The following is a 19,360-nucleotide window of genomic DNA, read 5'->3' on the forward strand; positions in this document are numbered from 1 at the left end:
TACTGAAACGTCATACTTTTCTCAGCTTAAATAAGGCCTCATCTACACATGCAGCAGAGTAAGTTGACCCAGAATAGTACCAATTCAGATGGCAGATGGGAGAATGACAGTGCTGAATGCTTTCCCATGTAGAACAGTCCCTGCAAATAAAAACCTAGCATATTTGGAAGAGGGATGCTAGCCTAACCATTACCTTCTATGCTGTTACTATTTTTTTATTTTTTTTTACATAAGTAAAAAGTGACCTTTCCTCATCTGGCATGGTGGTGTGCCTCGAGATTTTTTTCATGAAACAAGTGTGCCTTTGCCCAAAAAAGGTTGGGAAACACTGATGTAAGGTCTGTACAGGTAGGGAGACTACCATGATCACCTCAAACAAAGCAGTTCAAGGGATTGCACATTTCAGCACATCAGATCAGGCAGTACCTCCAAAATAATGACAATGAACAGAATACTATTAGCATAATGGTCTGGATTCAGAAAAAAATGTTTTTATTTATTTCATAAAATTTATACACCGTCTGATTGTAAAAAAAGAAAAGAAGACCACAAAGTGGTTTACGAAATTATTATTAAGTATGTGGGGTTTTTTAAATGATATCAATAAGTATTGCTCACACTTGCATGGCACTCAATTGGCTCATAGTTGGCGAACAAGGGAATACCACACAGCTCACATTAAAGTTTGCTTACTGCAAAATTCTCCATGATCCCTAATCCTAACACCCACCAGCAGAGCCTCACTTCTGGAACAGCCTCTCTCTCGTTGTCTCTCTGCCTCTCATGCCACTTCCTGTACCCCAACACAAGCTTTGCCTAAGCACCCATTGACTCTCAAGGCCAGAGTGGAATGTGGTGAGGTGGTCAGCCATTAGAAAGGGGAGGCAGGAGAAATTGTGGACACACACACTTGTGTGACAAGGAATGAGCAGAAGCTGTTTTAGGAACTCTTCCAAGCCAAGTGATGGTAGTTAGAGATTAAAATCTCTACTATACTGACTATGATATTTGTGTTGGAAACTCGCTGCACACAAAGGTCAGCCTGCCTTAAAGTTACCAGACGTCCCTGTTTCCCAGGGACAATCCCCGGATTTACAAAGTGTCCACGGATTCATTGGGGGGAAATCTGGTAACCTTAGCCTACCTACTCCGGCACACAAACTCTGCCCAGGACAGAGTTCCAACAGATCTCTTACATTCCTGCCTGGAATGAAGCAGAAGCGCCGCAAAAATAAGTCAATATTCAGCAGAGCGTATGCCTCACAGGGAAACCTGAAATGAGACCAGCGTGAGTCACTGGTGCAGACTCTGCTTATTTCCACGACACATAATAATCTACATCTGTGGGGCAAGATTAAAGTTAGATATGTAGATGTTGGGGATCAGCTGCACATTAGCTTAAACCCAATACATACAGTATATGAACCTCTGAATTTGGTGCAGACGTAATGCAAGAGAACAGTAAATCAACATATAAAAAGAAGTACATCATTTGTTTCTCTCTCTCTCTCTCTCACACACACACACAGACTAAAAAAAACACTACACAGGAGTGTTTAAGTGAAAGATGCTCATAACAACAATAACAATAATGAAAACAGTATATATATATATATAATGCAACTGTATCTAAACTGTATCATGTTTTCAGATGCCCTATATGTTGGACAGTGTGAGGGTACCACAGCCACCCTGAGTCCTGGGCTTTGATGGAGAAGGGAGATCCAGTCCCCGCCTGTTCACCCACCTTTCCAAGAAACTAACTTTCTGCCACCAGGTGTAAAAAAAAATTTCCTACAAGGCTGCTTTACACCATTCAGTCTAAAAAAAAAAGGCCTTGTATCTCCCCAAGAGCTTTTCAGATAGCATGTGATTCAGCTTCAAACAGAGACCACAAGGGTTTTAAGGAAGCAAAGATAATATTTTACTAAAAGACAAACAAAAGGTTCCTAGAAAGAAAAGGCTTAACAAGAAAAGGTTATAAGAACTTTTAAAGAAAAAAAAAATATTCTCAAAGTGCCTAAAATAAAATCTAATTTTCAAAGTATATAAACTGAACTGTAATGGAACAGGAACTCTGGGTTTTTAAGGAGAATTCTTAAAAACAACTTTCAAAACCACAGTGAGGTTTTCTACTTCAGAGCATAAACTGATGAATGGTATCGTAAGTAGAGTAGAGAAAGAAGTTGCTAATAAAAAGCATGCAAATGGCCTTAGGCTGCCATCCAGCACCTAGATACATGTATTTAATTCCACTGACTTCAAAGGGATCAGGAATACATCACTGGCTGAAGAACTGCAGGCCCAGAATGCTATTCACATAAAGTTAAGTACACTTAAGTCCCCCCACAACCATTAAAAAGAAAAATCTGCCAGCACTGCAGGTAGATAGAACAATGCAAAATTTCAAATCACGTTAATATTAATGAAGATTCAAAAGCAACAGTCTCTTTAAAAGAGAAAGTTGGCAGGACCAAGAAGTAGAAACACTGCACCTTGTCTCAGAAAAGATGTGAAGGAATGTTCTGCATGGCTACACACAACTTTCTATGCTTTTTCAGCAGAGGTTATGTTCACCTAAAATGTGTCTTCCATCTTAATGTGTGAAAAGAGCTGAATTATGTACAAAGAAAGTGGGGAAAAGCACGGCGGTAATGAAAATTAAGTTTGCAAGTCAAAATGGAAGGTGCATCAAAGAATAGGACAGCAAACCTTTTTGAAACTTCAGGAACCTTGTTAAAAAAATAGTGGAAGTAGTGGGAAACAAAGAGGAAATCCATGGGTGCTTCCACATGGCAGCTTCTCTAGCCATCATAACACCAACAAAGAAATCTGAACAGAAAGGGACTCATTTCACAGGGTGGAGGTTTACTGCTATAGTAGTTGAGATGTGGTGCTGCAGCTGCCCAAGCTGAGTCTCCAAGCCCATTTGGAGTGGAAGTGTGTGATTCAGGCAATTGGTTCATCTAGTTCGGCAATTTCTTCAAGGACTGGCAGAAGCAATCCAGTGTTTTAGACAAGAGACTTGGCCAGCCCTACTGGGAAATCCCTGGGATTGAACCAAAGTTATTTTGCATGCAGAGCATAGCTGGTCTACCACTGAGCTGGATCTCTTCCCTGTGTGACTTTCAGGTTTCAGGTGTGGTTCACATGCTGTGCTAAGCCAAACCAGGTGAATGAGCAAACTTGCAGGATCCTGGAGAGGAGATTGTGGTCATTTTGCTCCTTCCCAGTCATTTTGCTGCTGCGCTGTACTACGTCAGAGTTAGAACAAGTCCTGGCTGAATCATGAGAAAAGAACTTTGCCACAAGTCCCAGTTTAGACAACGCACTAAGCCAAACCTTCACTTAACTCAGCATGATAGTAAAAAGGACTAGAGAGGATCAAAATGGCTGCAGGCTCCTCTTAGAGCCTCTACATTCATGTGCTCTCAAGTGTTGCACAAACCAGGCCAGTTGAGAATAATTGAGAAACACCATGCAGAACTTTGGACCTCCGTATAAATACCTGAACTATTTAAACCTATTCAGCTTTCATATTATTAAAACCTCTGTGGTTTAAGAAACATGTGTGAAAGGCATTCTACAAACTTGAAGCAAGGCCCAGCTCCTTGCTGGGAAGCCGTCAGTGGGAATGAAACCAAATACCATTTTTTTCATAAAATGGACATCTTGTATTATACTTATAACATAAGGAAGTATCCCATGGGTTTCTTTTGGCCTTGACTTTCATGCCTCTAGCTGATGTTTCATAATCTTTCCAGTCAGCGTAAAGATGAAATTTCATATCCCAGAAAACTATCACATTTTCATTCAGGCAAAAAAGCAATTTCCCTGTCAGGCTAAAATGTGCACAATTCTGTTAACCTTGACACAGAACTCGTTGGGTCAGGTGTGAATTTTTCTTAGGTTTATATCTTGGGGAGAGCCAATGGCATTTATAATGTGAGCATATTAAAATTACTAAAGGGATTGTTTCTTGCCACCACCTACCAATTTTAAAAAACATATTCCTATTAACTATAATTTAGTTTTGTAATTTGTTCCAGAGATTTTAAATCCACAGTCAGTAGTAGGCATCATATATGCAACAACTGGGACTAGAGTTATGTATTAGTGTGGGGTCATTATTATTCTCATTATAGTGAATTATATTCTTGCAAGAATTAAAAAATACTGATTCAGAAACATACTATCATTAGAATTAAAAGCAAGCTGCGAGCTAATTTGAACAAAACTATAGTAAAGGATGCAATGTTAATTTTGGAATTTGGCTTTATCTTCTTCTTTTTTCCAACCTCCCCTCTGGTGGTTGTGATCACTTCATCACATCCTATGTCTAAGTTTCTAGTTTACCATACCACTGTAAAGGGGAAAAAAGGAAGGAATTTGTGCAAAAAAGGGGGGATAAATAAGTTAGTCAAATGATCACCATTAAGAATGCTGCTAAAAAAACCTATATTTTCCTTGATGGTTTTTTACAATAGTCCAAGCAAATTAAAATATAGCTCATTTAAGCACGAAGGGACAAATGGGGATTACACCTAGAACAAGAAGGCACATCAACCTGTTCTCAGGAAAAGGGGTTTTGGCCTCACAGTATCTAACAGCAGATAATGGAGGGCAGGGCAGGGTAACAGAGTGTTAACATTAGGTCTGCTACATGTCTGGATAATCCTACACAGAAATTAAGGGATAATGATTACTTTAATGTGTCTCAGCTGCATGATGTTGAAGGCAGGAAGCATGTGATGTCAAGCTGGCAGGAGAGGTGGAGGGTCTTAATATATTCCTAGTCATACTTCAGATGTATATGTAGTGGGGCCAGGATGGGGAAAATGGCTCTACAAAATGCAATATTCTGAATCACATGGCACAGGAAAGCCAATGTGCCCTCCAGCTATTCTTGGGACTACAACTCCCATCATCTCTGGCCATTACTGACTGCGACAAATGGGAGCTGGCATCCAACACTGTTTCTAGACAAGTTTTTTTGGCATTAAAAGTGTTGTAAAGTCAGGCAATAAGAGGAGAGAGAGCCTTCTATGGTTAAGTACCTGGTTAAAGAGCAGGAAGCCAACAGCAGGAATGGACAGTTCTCCCAATGGAAGTAGCCTATAGAAAGCAAAGTTCCCCAAAGATCAGTGCTGGGACCTGTGCTTTTTAACATGTGCATTAATAATCTGAAACTAGGTGTGAGCAGTGAGGTAGCGTAGTTTGCAGATGATACCAATTCCACCCATTGTGGTTAAATAAAAAGTGACCTCTCTCAACTGGGTGAATGGGAAGCAAAGAGGTAAATGCAATTAAATGTAAGCAACAGTAAAGTGATAAACATCAGGGCAATAAAGTACTTCACATAAAAGGTAAAGGTAAAAGGTAAAGGACCCCTAGACGGTTAAGTCCATTCAAAGGCGACTACGGGGTTGTAGTGCTCATCTCACTTTCAGGCCGAGGGAACCGGTGTTTGTTCACAGACAGCTTTCCAGGTCACGTGGCCAGCATGACTAAACCGCTTCTGGTGCACAGAACATTGAGACAGAAGTCAGAGGCTGAGCGCACAGAAACACTGTTTACCTTCCTGCCGCAGCGGTACCTATTTATCTACTTGCACTTTGATGTGCTTTCGAACTGGTAGGTTGGCAGAAGCTGGGACAGAGCAGCAGGAGCTCACTCCGTCGTGGGGATTCGAACCGCTGACCTTCTGATCAGCAAACCCAAGAGACTCAGTAGCTTCACATAGCACACAGTTAAACAATAGAATTTACTCTCACAAGATGTAATGGTGATGGCTGCCAATTTGGATGGCTTTAAAAGAGGATTAAACCAATTCATGGAGGACATGTGATTGTATATTTAGTAAAAAAATACAAATTAACATGACATTTTGAACATGACAACAGGTGTCTATGGCAAATGTCATTATGGTAAAATATACCAAGAATTAATGTCAGGATAAGAGTAGGCCATTGGTTTCAGTTGTATGAACACAGGAAGCTGTCTTATGAGACAGAACATTCATTCATCTAGCTCAGTACTGTCTACACTGAATGGCAGTGGCTCTCCAATGCCACAAGCAAGTGTCACTCCCGGCACTACCTGGAATTTGGAACAGGCAAGAAAATGCTCTATCATTGAGCTCTGAAACCCTCTGCAGTGCTAAAAAAAAACTCCATTGCAGGAGTTTTTATACTAATACTAATCATCACACAAATGTATTCATATATGTGCGTCTTCTGGTTCATAATAAAATTTCCATAATGATACAGGACTAAAATAAGAAATCTATTCAGCTAGATTTCTAATCCTGGTTCAGCTAGATTTCTAATCCTGGTTGTTTCCTGCTTGGCAGGGGGTTGGACTCAATGGCCCTTGTGGTCTATTCCAACTCTATGATTCTATGATTCTATGAACTCCTAGTGAATCTGCAGTTCTATCTGCTGCTTTGCCTTCACAAAATCTGTTTCATCTGGGACAACTTCAGATGAAAGCTACAAAGCACCCCTCCTTGAGCAATCAAAACAACTTTTCAGATGGTTTCTTCTGCATCCGTCCCCTGCAGGGGAGATGCAAGGGAATGTTGACAGCCCCTCTCATATTAGAAGTACCGTATTTTTCGCTCTATAACACGCACCTGACCATAACACGCACATCGTTTTTAGAGGAGGAAAACAAGGGAAAAAATATTCTGAATGAAACAGTGGACGTATCATTTTTGTGCTTCATGCTGTGGCCACAGACATGTGATCTGATGGTGAATTTGGGGTGACCCAATGCAAAAATCCTGAGAATCCCTGTGGATCCATGCTTTGTACCACTTTTTTGCACCATTGCAGCCCCAGGCAACAGTGGGTGCGTGATTTTTGGGGGGCAGGCTGTAGCCATGGACATGCTATGTGCTCTGATGGTGAATTTTGGCTGACCCAATGCAAAGATCCTGAGGATCCATGTGGATCCATGCTTTGTAACCACGTTTTTGCACCATTGCAGCCCCAGGCAACAGTGGGTGCGTGATTTGGGGGCGGGCAGGCTGTAGCCATGGACATGCTGTGTGCTCTGATGGTGAATTTGGGGTGACCCAATGCAAAGATCCTGAGGATCCATGTGGATCCATGCTTTGTAACCACATTTTAAGTGGGGAGGGAAGGAAAAACACAGAAGGCTAAGAATGCAGGAGAGGGCTATAACGTGAGGAAAGGAAGGCAAAAGTTCCCCCCCACCCACCCACACAAGCCAGCCAGCGCTCTCTCTCTCTCTCCCTCCCTCCCATCTGCATGTTTTCCGGCTGCCTGATATTTATTTTTTTTAATTGCCTTGACAGAAGAAAGCATTTTAACTGCATTAAGAACTATTTAGCAGCGAAACCTAAGCTTTGCCATCCCTTAAGAGGTACACAACACTGTAATCTTCCAGATCGCATGAATTTACAGGCAAAACACTGTTTAAGGATTTCATCCTTTTAAATGGAAGAAAGCATATTTGAATGCTGTGTGTCCCCAAAAACAAAAAGCAGGAAGTCAAATCAGAATTTTAAACTGAACCTGTAATCTCTCTCCCTTCACAAACATTGTTCCCTCCGGAGCATGGAGAGGAATTAGAGGGACGCTCTGCTTTCCTCTCTTCTTGCCTGGAGGGGAGGGGCTTTCCCTGCTCTTTGTTCCGTTTCAGCAAACACAGCAACGAAACAGAGCGGGAGGGCAGTAAGACCCTGAAGCAGAATGCAGGAAAGCTGCCACTTCCTCTTCTTGCCTGGAGGGGATGGGCTTTCCCTGCTCTTTGTTCCGTTCAGCAATTGTGAAGCCCGATTTGATTTTTGTCTGATTTTTCGGCTCCAGGGACCACACATTCGCTCCATAACACGCACAGACATTTCCCCTTCCTTTTCAGGAGAAAAAATCTGCGTGTTATAGAGCGAAAAATACGGTAGTCAAAAGAATGTTACTAAAGGCTGCTGCCTTCAGATGGGAACCCATCTGCTATGTGTCCTGTGCAATTTAGTCTTAATGATTTATTTAGGCAGATGGAATCAGAATTATAATCTTTCCACTTTAGCATGAGGTAACCCATATCAAGCATAAAATAAAATCTAGGCAACGATGGGATACTGTTGACCATGTGTAGATTCAGAAACACACACAAGGACACACAGAGTTTCTAAGCCATTGAAAATCTGCATGTATACAATAGAGCCACTCTGCAGCGTGCTACACCAATTTTAAAAATGAATACGTAATAATAGATTGCTCTGTTAAATCATCTTAAATAATTTTAAAACACTGTGTGTACTGAAAAGAAAGAAAAGTTTCCCAGTATGGGGTAGAAATACACCTCTTGACAATATGTACCACTCATACATTTGACAACATCAGCACTCAAGCCCACAGTGGGTCCTCAAACTGGTGAACTGAAAAATGCTAGGAGGAGATTCATTGCCAACCCAGACAGAAGTGGGCAAAGGAAATAACAGCAGAAATCAACTCCATCAGATACAGATGCTTCTTTACACTTTTTCGGTAGGATTCACCTAATGAGCTCCAATTCCTCTTAATGGAGCTTGTGCAGAAGAAATGCCAACTTGTTTGTCCCAATGGGATATGTGTCCTTAGCTGCATGGGCTGGTTGCGTCCTGAATATTTAAATCATGAGCTGATACCATGTTTATTCAAAAGGAAGTAAAACGTTTTTCTAAAAATCACAGATTCTGTCCCACAAGGCATATATTGATCAAAGGATAAACATTTTTGCAAAGCCACATCTCTGCATTACTTCTGCAACCTTTTATACATGGCAGCTGGCATCAAGAGAGAAAACTCATTAACATGCTAATGATGCGTCCCATTTAAAATTCTAGCCCTGATTATTATGTGATTAAATCTCTTCCCTTGACTTCTGCTTCCTTCTATCTAAGTAACAGTAAGTAAGGCATCAACAATAGAAAAGCAGAAAGACCTGTCTGTCAGTCTCACTCATACATTTATTTGCAACCATTTTAAATAGTGAGAGGCAGCTCTCCTCTTAAGAAACACAAATTTGAAGGCAGTCTTCTGGACACCTGCAATTAATCTTGTTATATTTTAGCAGATCCATTTACCTTTCTCTGTTTATAAAGTTGGGTTACAATGGAATACTTGCAGTGGTACTGGAAACTACAGGAAATATGGAAACGCGCTGAGTTTGCATGGCAAAATTTTGAGATGCTGAATATCATACAGAATTACTCTTAAAACCTCTGTGGTCAGGGGGTTATCCATTTTATGAACTCTACTAATGTAGGTCATGCTTTGAGATGGTGACAGGCTCAAGACTGCTAATTGACCTTTATAAAGTTGACTGGGGATTTGAACCAAGGTCTCCCCAATCCAAGTTCAGCATATCCATGGTTCTACAATCTTTAGCACGTCTATTCTACACCTAAACTTGCTTCAAAAAAATAAACCTGCTATGTTGCTTGTTTTCAGGCTGTGAAAGACTCGTTAAAATGACATTTTTTTAAAAAAAGGTTTTCCCAACAATTAGAACACATTAAATAATATATCTAATGTGTTCTTTGGTCTCTTTCGCATGGATGTTCTAAATTAGATTTCCGAAGTATGCCTAACTGAAGCTTTTATCATTTAGCACTGGTAGTTTTTAAATAGTGCTTTTTGCTGTTTCTGTTTCATACAATAATCCACCAATCCACCCAGTGTGAGATTTATTTAAAATAATGGGGAATTGCCCTGCAATAGTTTTTAGTGGAGAGTGGGCCCCAGGGTGAAATACATGAGGGCTTATACCCACAACCATTTTCCTAAAAAACAAACATATTTTGGCAGCTACTTTATGGCAGCAATGTGGCACTTGCTCTCAGGAACAGATTCATCAGGTGAATATTTCGTATATGATATACAGGCAAATAGATACATGATAAATGTACAGTAGTACCTTGGTTCTCAAATGCCTTGGTTTTCAAATGCCGAAAACCCGGAAGTAAGTGTTCCAGTTTTCAAACATTTTTCGGAAGCCGAACATTCAATGAAGCTGTTGGCTATTGTTTCTGGGGCGCCTGCACCAATCAGAAGCTGTGCCTTGGTTTTCGAACATTTCAGAAGTCAAACGGACTTCCAGAATGGATTAAGTTTGGCGCTTTTGTTTTTGCTCTTTATTTTGCATTTTTGTTTTTGAGGCTTTTTTGGTTAATTTGTTTTTGTGACTGTGTGGAACCCAGTTCAGCTACTGATTAATTGTGTGACTATGGAAATGGATAAAAGCCCCCCATCCAAACAATGACTATCATCCATGCAGGTAAGAAAAAATAATTATTTTTATCATCTAAAATACTGTCTTATTAATTTATAGTAGAGTACATTGATTATTAGGGACGTGGGTGGCACTGTGGGTTAAACCACAGAGCCTACGACTTGCCGATCAGAAGGTCGGTGGTTCGAATCCCCACGACAGGGTGAGCTCCCGTTTTTTATCATCTACAATACTGTCTTATTTATTTTATAGTATAGTACATTGATTATTGCTTTCATTTTATGGATTAATAGTCTCATTAGATAGTAAAATTCATGTTAAATTGCTGTTTTAGGGTTTGTTTTTAAAAATCTGTAAAGGATTAATCCATTTTGCATTACTTTCTATGGGAAAGCACGCCTTGGGTTTTGGAATGCTTTGGTTTTGGAATGGACTTCCAGAACAGATTAAGTTTGAGAACCAACCACTGTATTTACAACACACCATTTAACACATAACTCTACCCATGCCAAGAAATGGCAGCCAAAACTCATGTGTATGAGGGGAGAATAGTGATATGCATCCCCCTTCCTCCAGCCCGGTGATCTAAGCAAAGCCAGTTGTCACCCCTTGCTATTTCTGGTGGTTCTTTAAATTTTTAGTATTATCTAATTCCCACGTTTCTTGGCCTCATGGCCTAGTTTTGACATTCAAAACTTTTAAAATCTCTATTCCTCCTAGTATATTTGTGATGCTAATATTCATGGTAATTTATCCCATCCTTTAATTTATTTCAGTACATGTTCCTCAATATTGCTTATAATTATTCCAAAAAAAAGACACACAGGCACAAAAGACTCTGGAGAGTGCCAGGATCATAATGTAGCCTTTCTATCAATATACAAAGATTGAACTTGCACGCTAGTTCCTTACATAATAAAGAAGAGATTCAAAAGCTACCTTTTCCACTCTACAGATAGGTGCACTGTGTCTAATAACAGCACTCAATAGCCCTTCCTGTGTATGAACATTTTTTTGTTGTTGTTCAAACTGGTGAAAGATCATCTTTGGTTTTCATGCTACAAACCAATTTTATTCATTAATCTTGATAGTTAGATCCTGCCAACAGTTTTGGCAGCAAGTTTGTGAATAATTATTCCTTTGATTATTCATTCAGATCAAGTTGAGTTCATTTCAGGTAGAAAGGGCTCTGATCCAGGGCCTGCTTTTGGCATAGTAACCAGATGAGAGAAAGCATTTGATCCAATTCACTGAAATTTTCTATATTAGCGCCTTAGTAAATTTTAGCTTTCCAAATTGGTTGGTGTGAAGACAATGAAAAATATGGCATCTAGTGGTTGTGTAAATGGAACCCTCACAGGTTTTCTTTTGGAAAGAGCGTACCAGGGCAGGCCTGACTTATCTTACACCCGGTGTTTGATCTGGTAACAGAACCTTTAGCTTGCATAAGCAGACAGTAAGGAAATAATGGTTTGGCTTAGTGTTACATGCAAACCAGGTCACTGAGACCACCATTTGGGGACATGAACACATGGTGATACTGGACGCAGATGATGCTTGATTAATGGTATGCTGGATTAAAACAAATTAGAAGTTTCCATTATTTGGGGAATTCTCTGGCTTCAGAATCAACTGGGGCAAAATTCACACCCTGATAAGGAAAACTAAGAAGGGCGTCAGACAACTGCCAGTTTATATGGGTCTCTTATCAAATTTGAAATAGCATCTTTGAAATATTCATTTGTGGCTATACAACTAAACAAACAAGATTAAACTAAAGAAGAGCATATTAAATTACAGCTTCCATTAACTGGGAGTGATTTGCATTTCTAGAGTTATACATTTATCCCAATATTTTTAATTGTAAAGGATACCAGTTTGGGTTGGACTTAGCACAATTGCCTTGATTAAATGGATAGGCAGCCTCAAGTCCATTACATTTTCTGATACATTTCCCAGCCTGCCAAATATTAACAGTTACGAAAGCTTAGCCACTCTTCCCTGTTTTGATCCTTCTACTCATGCTTATATCAGTGTATGAAAATATGCAGAGAGCCCACAGGCAAATCTCTTAGAATAATTTTGTTAGAGGGTGTATACAGATGCTATCACATCCATTTGGCACTCATAGTAAGTTTTATTCTTTGAATTGTGGAGATTTTATCAACTACCTGAGTCTGCAAAAAGGCAATCTATTTGAATGTGTTAATCTGGTCCCAATATAATCAGTGCTCAACCATCTACAAAATTTTGGAACCGAACCCACAGTATTTACGATGTATGCCTATACATTTGATTAAGACTTTCAGACAACAAGAATAATTAAGCTATTACATACTGCCATTCCCTACCAATACTTTACTGGTTAAGCTGCAAGCCATCACCACTTTACTAGAATGTGCTCAAATTTACTAATAAATGTTTCCATTTTCATGACACAAACTTAAGAACCTTTAAAAAATTAGACAGAAGTGTTTGTTGCACCTATCAAATGTTTAACATAATAGTATTAACTAATACTTCATCTAAATTTCAGTTAATTTGACATTGATCTTGATTTAATGTGGTTGTGTTTTATATAATTCTTGGTCTTCTGGAAAGGTATTGGATCAATCTTGTAAATAAAATAAAATAAAACAAAATAAAATCCAGTGCAATCCTATGCATGTTTATTAAGCAGTAAGTTCAAGTGCATTCAGCAGGGCTTACACCTAGGAAAGTATCATAGGGTTGCCATATCTAGAAAAGCAAAAAAGAGGACAGCCTGAGCCACTGGTAGCCCAAACCAGGAAAAGAGGCATACAGGCAAGGGCATGTGTGAGGCCACTGCGGCGTGCAGAATATCCAAAGCCTGAGCCATTGTCAGCCCGAGCGAAGGCAGGACCCCAGCTCCAACCTGATCTCCCATGCAATGGCCTCACTCCGCCGCGGCACTTCTGCTTCCCAGGCAAGCACCCTCCTTAGTATGCATGTGTTCCCCCCCAAAAATGAACCAACCCCCCCAAAAAATCCCAAACCCAGACATTGCCTTTAAAATGTAAAAATCCTCCCGGGTGGGCATGTTGGCCCCCCCAAAAGAGAACATGTCCAGGTTTTCCTGGAGGTAAAGGTAAAGGGACCCCTGACCATTAGGTCCAGTCGTGACCGACTCTGGGGTTGCAGCGCTCATCTCTCTTTATTGGCTGAGGGAGCCTGTGTACAGCTTCCGGGTCATGTGGCCAGCATGACTAAGCCGCTTCTGGTGAACCAGAGCAGCACACATAAACACCTTTTACCTTCCCACCAGAGCGGTACCTATTTATCTACTTGCGCTTTGACGTGGTTTTGGACTGCTAGGTTGGCAGGAGCTGGGACCGAGCAATGGGAGCTCACCCTGTCGCGGGGATTCAAACCACCAACCTTCTGATTGGCAAGCCCTAGGCTTTGTGGTTTAACCCACAGCGCCACTCGTGTCCCTTCCTGGAGGTACAGCAACCCCAATATACAAGTATACCCACTTTCACCATAAGGGCCAAGGACAGATTACAGTAATATAAAAATATAATGTTAACATCAGTTATAGCAATTTGCAATCAGCAGAGTAGGATGGGTCCTAACAACTGTAAACCTGGCATATGGCTAATATCACTAGGCAACAATAGGTGAATAACGAGCTCTCAGTCAACCCAAATATAATCCCTGCAAATGGGGTAACACTGACCCACTATATGATTACTGTATGTATTATACAGACCATGTAAATGAAGCTCACTGAGTGCTTCTATAAATGTAAAATATTACCCATATGATATACTGGCCAATTAAGAAAACATTTCAAGAAATATTCCCAACAACTAGGTCTTCCAGCTAAATATGTAGAGATGTTTTTCAATAATAATAATAATAATAATAATAATAATAATAATAATAATACACCCATTATAAAGTATTTTTGTTTTAAAAAGCAAATGGGGGATCAACAACATTAATATATATAACAATATTGCAAATAGCTTCATTTTTAAAAAAATCCTTAAAAGGCACCATAGGTTTGTTTTCAACAAAATTTGTTACACCCATCATATGCTTAATTTAATCAGAGCTAAAGAAATTACCATAGCCTAAAGAGAGACATGCAGTAGATAACAGAGTAAAATGGGGATCACTCATTTTAATTATTTATATTTGCTTGGAGGAATTTGTGCTCCACTGGGCTTTATTATCCAGGAGAACATATTCTCTGTAGTCACTGCTTGAGAATTACAAGAAATGTAAGGTTCATCTTAAGGGGGAGGGGGAAGCAACACATATTGTTGTGTGTTTTCTAATGCGGTTACACCCTAGACAAAGGATGATGACACTTTGATACAAGCAAACAATGATACAAGCCAGCATGCATGCTGTCATCCAAAATTTGCTAAGTTTTCTCCTTTTGGAAGGTGAATCCCTCAAAACAGTTTTATAAATTCCCCAGAGTTCAAACCCAAGTTTGGGAATGCAGCACTACAGTCTTTACAGGGAAAACTGAGCTGGTGTGTGTGGTTTCTTCCTGGAGGGGTTGAGGCAGGTGGGGATTACAGCATCAAATCCCCAGACTGCATTTTAAATTTAGGGCAGTTTAAAAAAGCAGTTTGGAAGTTCAGATGGAGGTAAAATCTCAGAAAAAGGAGAACAGATCTGAGGACAGCACCCTTAGCAAAATGTTACAGAACATTATTATTTTCTTTTACAGAGACTACCTATAATAATAATAATAATAATTTATTATTTGTACCCCGCCCATCTGGCTGGGTTTCCCCAGCCACTCTGGGCGGCTTCCACAGAAACCAAAAAAACATTAAAATATCATACATTAAAAGCTTCCCTGAATAGGGCCGCCTTAAGATGTTTTCTGAATGTCAGGTAGTTTTCCATCACCTTGACATCCGATGGGAGGGCATTCCACAGGGCGGGCGCCACCACCGAAAAGGCCCTCTGCCTGGTTCCCTGTAGCTTCGCTTCTCGCAATGAGGGAACCGCCAGAAGGCCCTCGGCGCTGGACCTCAGCAACAAGAACAGATCTATCAGTGATCAGACACTCGCTTGAAAACCAAACTAATCTCCATGCTATATTCTGAAAGATGGTTATTGTAACAATGGATCAACTTTTCAGTATCTTTACCTTTTTTAAATTATGTTTCTGTGCCGGGAACAGAAAGCAGTTCTCTACATTTGTTTTTCCATTCATATTTCACCTCATGTATTGGGAGGGAAATTATGTGTGCCTGCCTGCACATGTATTATTTATATGAAATGGAGCAGGAGCGTAAGAGAAAGAAGAGAAGACTGGCTGTGCACATGCATGCACAAGCCGAGAAGAAAGTCAGTTTGCAAATTCTGTGTGTATGTGTGTCTGAAACAGAGCTAGACAGCAAAAGGATGAAGAGAAGGAGCCTGGCTACACGCACACACATGTAACCAAGAGGGCAGTCACTTTAAATAGCATGCTGTTTTCTCAGGGCAACCTCTCCTGACCCCTGCTTTTAGGACCTTGGGAAACCACCAATGAAAACCGCACAATGACACTCACACATTTTTATTATATGTAAGATTTAATAACTCACTGGCCACCATAGGTGCCAGCTCCAAAAGGCCAAGGCACTTTGGGGGGGCAATGTTTTTTGAGGGGACTGGGCCGTCTCAATGATCAGAGAGTGCTCAGCTCTGCCCCCTGCCTCCTCGCAATGTTGTGTTGGGGCCACTCAATCATCTTGAGAATATGGTGCCTCTGCTGACCACTCTCACAAGTACGCTGTTGTGATGACGAAAGGTTTTTGTGACAGCCACCCCAAGATCCCCTAAAATAGTTTCTTCTAAACTTCTTTTTTCTTTTTTCTTTTCTTTTCTTTTTTTTTTCTTTTTTGCTTCACCCACTTTTATGTTTCAGCGCCCGGAGAGCTGACCATGCGTTAATTCAGCCCTTAGGATGGTGCAACCAGTTCTGCCGCACTGGGCATTGAGCCTAAGGGCCGCCACAGGGCGTCACAACTGTGACATAGTGAATTGAGCAGAATGGGAGGGGAGAAGCAGGGTGGGGGCATATTTTGGTCTCACACAGGGCATTGCTGAAATTTGAAGGACCATAGTCTACCCCTAACATAAAAGAAAGTGATGTCAGACCAATAAATGCTTAGCTATCTAAGCCATAAATTTTACACATCTATGGGGTAAACGATACAAAGCAATGATCATCAGCTTGAGTGCAAGCTATTTGCTTCAAAGATTTCCAGAGCAGGGTCCCAATCTGGGTTGCAACTTGGATGTGGGTGGGGATAACTCTTTGCTCCCCACAGCAACTCCAATTGGATCTTTTTCCCCCACTGCAAATTGCAGGTGTGGGCAGGGAAGGAAATCAGTATAAAAAGTTGGAAGGGGAGGCAAAAGGATTAAAGACCAGCACCACCACTGGTGAAAGAAAAGCTTGAACACAAGCATAAACTATATGATAAACATCCAGTACAGTTTAGCCCAATGGCTAGCCCTTTCCTCTTTGGTACTGGCAGCATCAGGGTCTTTTCCAGGGAGTCTTCTCTTCTCATGAGGTGACCAAAGTATTGGAGCCTCAGCTTCAGGAGCTGTCTTTCCTGTGAGCACTCAGGGCTGAATAGGCTGAGGTAGCCTATTCACTGGAAGCACAGATCTTGGAAGCTGGGGCTCCAATACTTTGGCCACCTCGTGAGAAGAGAAGGCTCCCTGGAAAAGACCCTGATGTTGGGAAAGATAGAGGGCACAAGGAGAAGGGGACGACAGAGGACGAGATGGTTGGACAGTGTTCTCAAAGCTACCAGCATGAGTTTGACCAAACTGTGGGAGGCAGTGGAAGACAGGAGTGCCTGGCATGCTCTGATCCATGGGGTCACGAAGAGTTGGACACTACTAAACAACAACAACCTCAGCCTATCTCTGGTTGGTTCAGGTGTGCCTACTTTCAGCCACCTTAGCCACATTGCTTGCCTCTCAGTTACCTGCTCTGGTGTGGGAGTCCTGTCAAAGCCAAGCCTGCGGTTTAAAATAAGCTCCGCTGACCAATGTCAACACATGAAAAATATTTCCTAGTTTCAATGTGATTAATAATAATCTCACCTTTTCAGGACAGTTCTAGTCACTAAACTGGCAAAATCCACCTTAATCTTTCAGGTAAATAAAGACTTATTGCTTTCAAAACATTACACATGCTGTGGATTACATCCTTACACAACATGCTTAGACAACAAAAACCCAGTGATGCTAGGCAGCTTTCTTCCTGGGCTTGCGGGATCTTATATTTCCTATGGATTAAAACTGAAGCATGCACAATTCTATGTGCAGAGCACTATTAAATTATGCAGGCGCTGTGAATACAGAGACATTCTCACTGTCAGTTAGCAGGCTTTTCACCACAGGAGGCTATGCAAAAAATAAGCAAGAGGAAATCAACTCAAAGCCTGCTACATCATCAGCATACACAACGCCAGGGGAAAAAATACCCCTCAAGAATGACAAACTCCGAGGCTGACAGCACATTCAACCTAATATATATCAAATGGTCTGCCAGAATTGCCCATCAAAATAACTATTCTTATGTCATATAAATTAGATGGCTGCTCATCAGTTCAGGCAGGATACTGAATGACACACAGCCCAGGAAATGCCAGGCTTCTGTCACCCCAACAGCTGGCCAACTGCTCCACTTACCAAAAGCAGACTCCCTTTGCGCCATTTCTTCCTTCAGTCTCTTGTAACCTTCTTTCATTCTCTCTAATTTTTGGACATTTTTGGCACTCAGCGTGAACCATTCGTTGAGAAGTCCCTCCAGTCGCTCTCTTTCAGCTGTTAACGACTTAATTTCTTCTACAAGGTCTCTAGCCGTACAGAAATTGCCTCCTGTGGATTCATTGGAGGGACATTAGAGAGACGGTGGAAGACAGAGAAGAAACAAACAATAGATACCCTCAAGGAGCTTACTAAAAGAAATTAATAGCTAATCGTTCATACAGGAGCTAAAACCTGAGCAGTGCAAATGAAAGAAAATTTGTAGTAAACACATTTTCCCTATGTCCACTGATTTCCATTTCCTCATATAAACAGTGGTAACCTAATTTGATTATTATTTTTTCATTCAGGTTACCAAACTGCTACTTAGGTTTTTTTAAAAGGTGATGGAATGCAGGGTAATGATCTGGTCAGTATGTAATTTTTTTTTAGATTAACAAATAATTGCATGCTGACTGGATCATTACCCAGCAATCCATCACATCATTATGCTACAGCTAGCTATTTATATGGATATCTTCAAAAAATTGAAATAAAATCTCCCTTGCACATCATGTGGAGCATATATTATACGCAAATAAATAAATCCTTTAAATTAGAGACAGTCAATACATACACGTAGCTTCTACCACCCCCATCCCCAAATGAGCTGGCCTCCCTCTGTTTTCATTAGAGATCCATGGCAGACTAGCCTGGTCAAAGGAATCCTTTCCAGTTGCTATCTTTTTCCTTTGCTATACAAAACTCCACATGGTGTTTCTTTTAGTTACAGACTAGTTTCTCCAGAGCCAGCTGTTATACATGTCACAAAGAACCTGTATGCGCATGTTTTTCACATGCAAACTTTAAATGTGTTTTTCTGAGAGGTAGATCTCTTACATGAGTTGATTGGTCACCGCCCTGAGAATATGTCTAAAGAGTTCAGAACCTAGGAATTCACACCCAAAACAAAAACTCAGTTTCATGGTATTTATTACAGTGGGGTGGGGAAAGGAATTTAATTACAAACTAATTAATACACTCCAGCATATAAGCATGAATTCACAGGTGCATTTAACCCTAATACATTAACAACACTAAAGAGTAAAATGCGTTCTTTAACGAGGAAAGATTGTGCTACTCTAAAAAAGGTGGAAGCATGGCCATTTGACATGAAAACCTAGGAGGACAGAACAGAGATTCCAAGTTACCTTGAAGCTGTTAATTGATAGCAATCTTGTACTGAATGTAGGTGTGTTGGAGCCACAACCAGAAGTGAGGATCAGGAATTCTAACTGCAGCTCATTATACATAGAGCTGCCTCTGAAGATGGTTTGGAAATTTCAGCTGGTGCAGAATTCGGTGGACCGGT

General features: G+C 40.6%; 1 protein-coding gene across 5 annotated transcripts in view; it reads right to left on the reverse strand.

Moving 5' to 3' along the window:
- Positions 1-19,360, reverse strand: part of DISC1 (DISC1 scaffold protein) — a 161,413-nt gene that overhangs the window by 83,714 nt on the left and 58,339 nt on the right. For 4 of the 5 annotated variants that reach the window (XM_082215009.1, XM_082215010.1, XM_082215012.1 and 1 more), the window contains one exon: positions 17,932-18,120. The exons of the other annotated variant lie outside the window; for it this stretch is intronic. In XM_082215009.1, coding sequence (XP_082071135.1) covers positions 17,932-18,120 — 189 coding nt within the window. The remainder of the gene's footprint in view (positions 1-17,931; positions 18,121-19,360) is intronic. 5 annotated transcript variants of the gene reach the window in all.

This window comes from Podarcis vaucheri (assembly GCF_965113315.1).
Source record: "Podarcis vaucheri genome assembly, chromosome: 3".
NCBI classification, from domain to species: Eukaryota; Metazoa; Chordata; class Lepidosauria; order Squamata; family Lacertidae; genus Podarcis; species Podarcis vaucheri.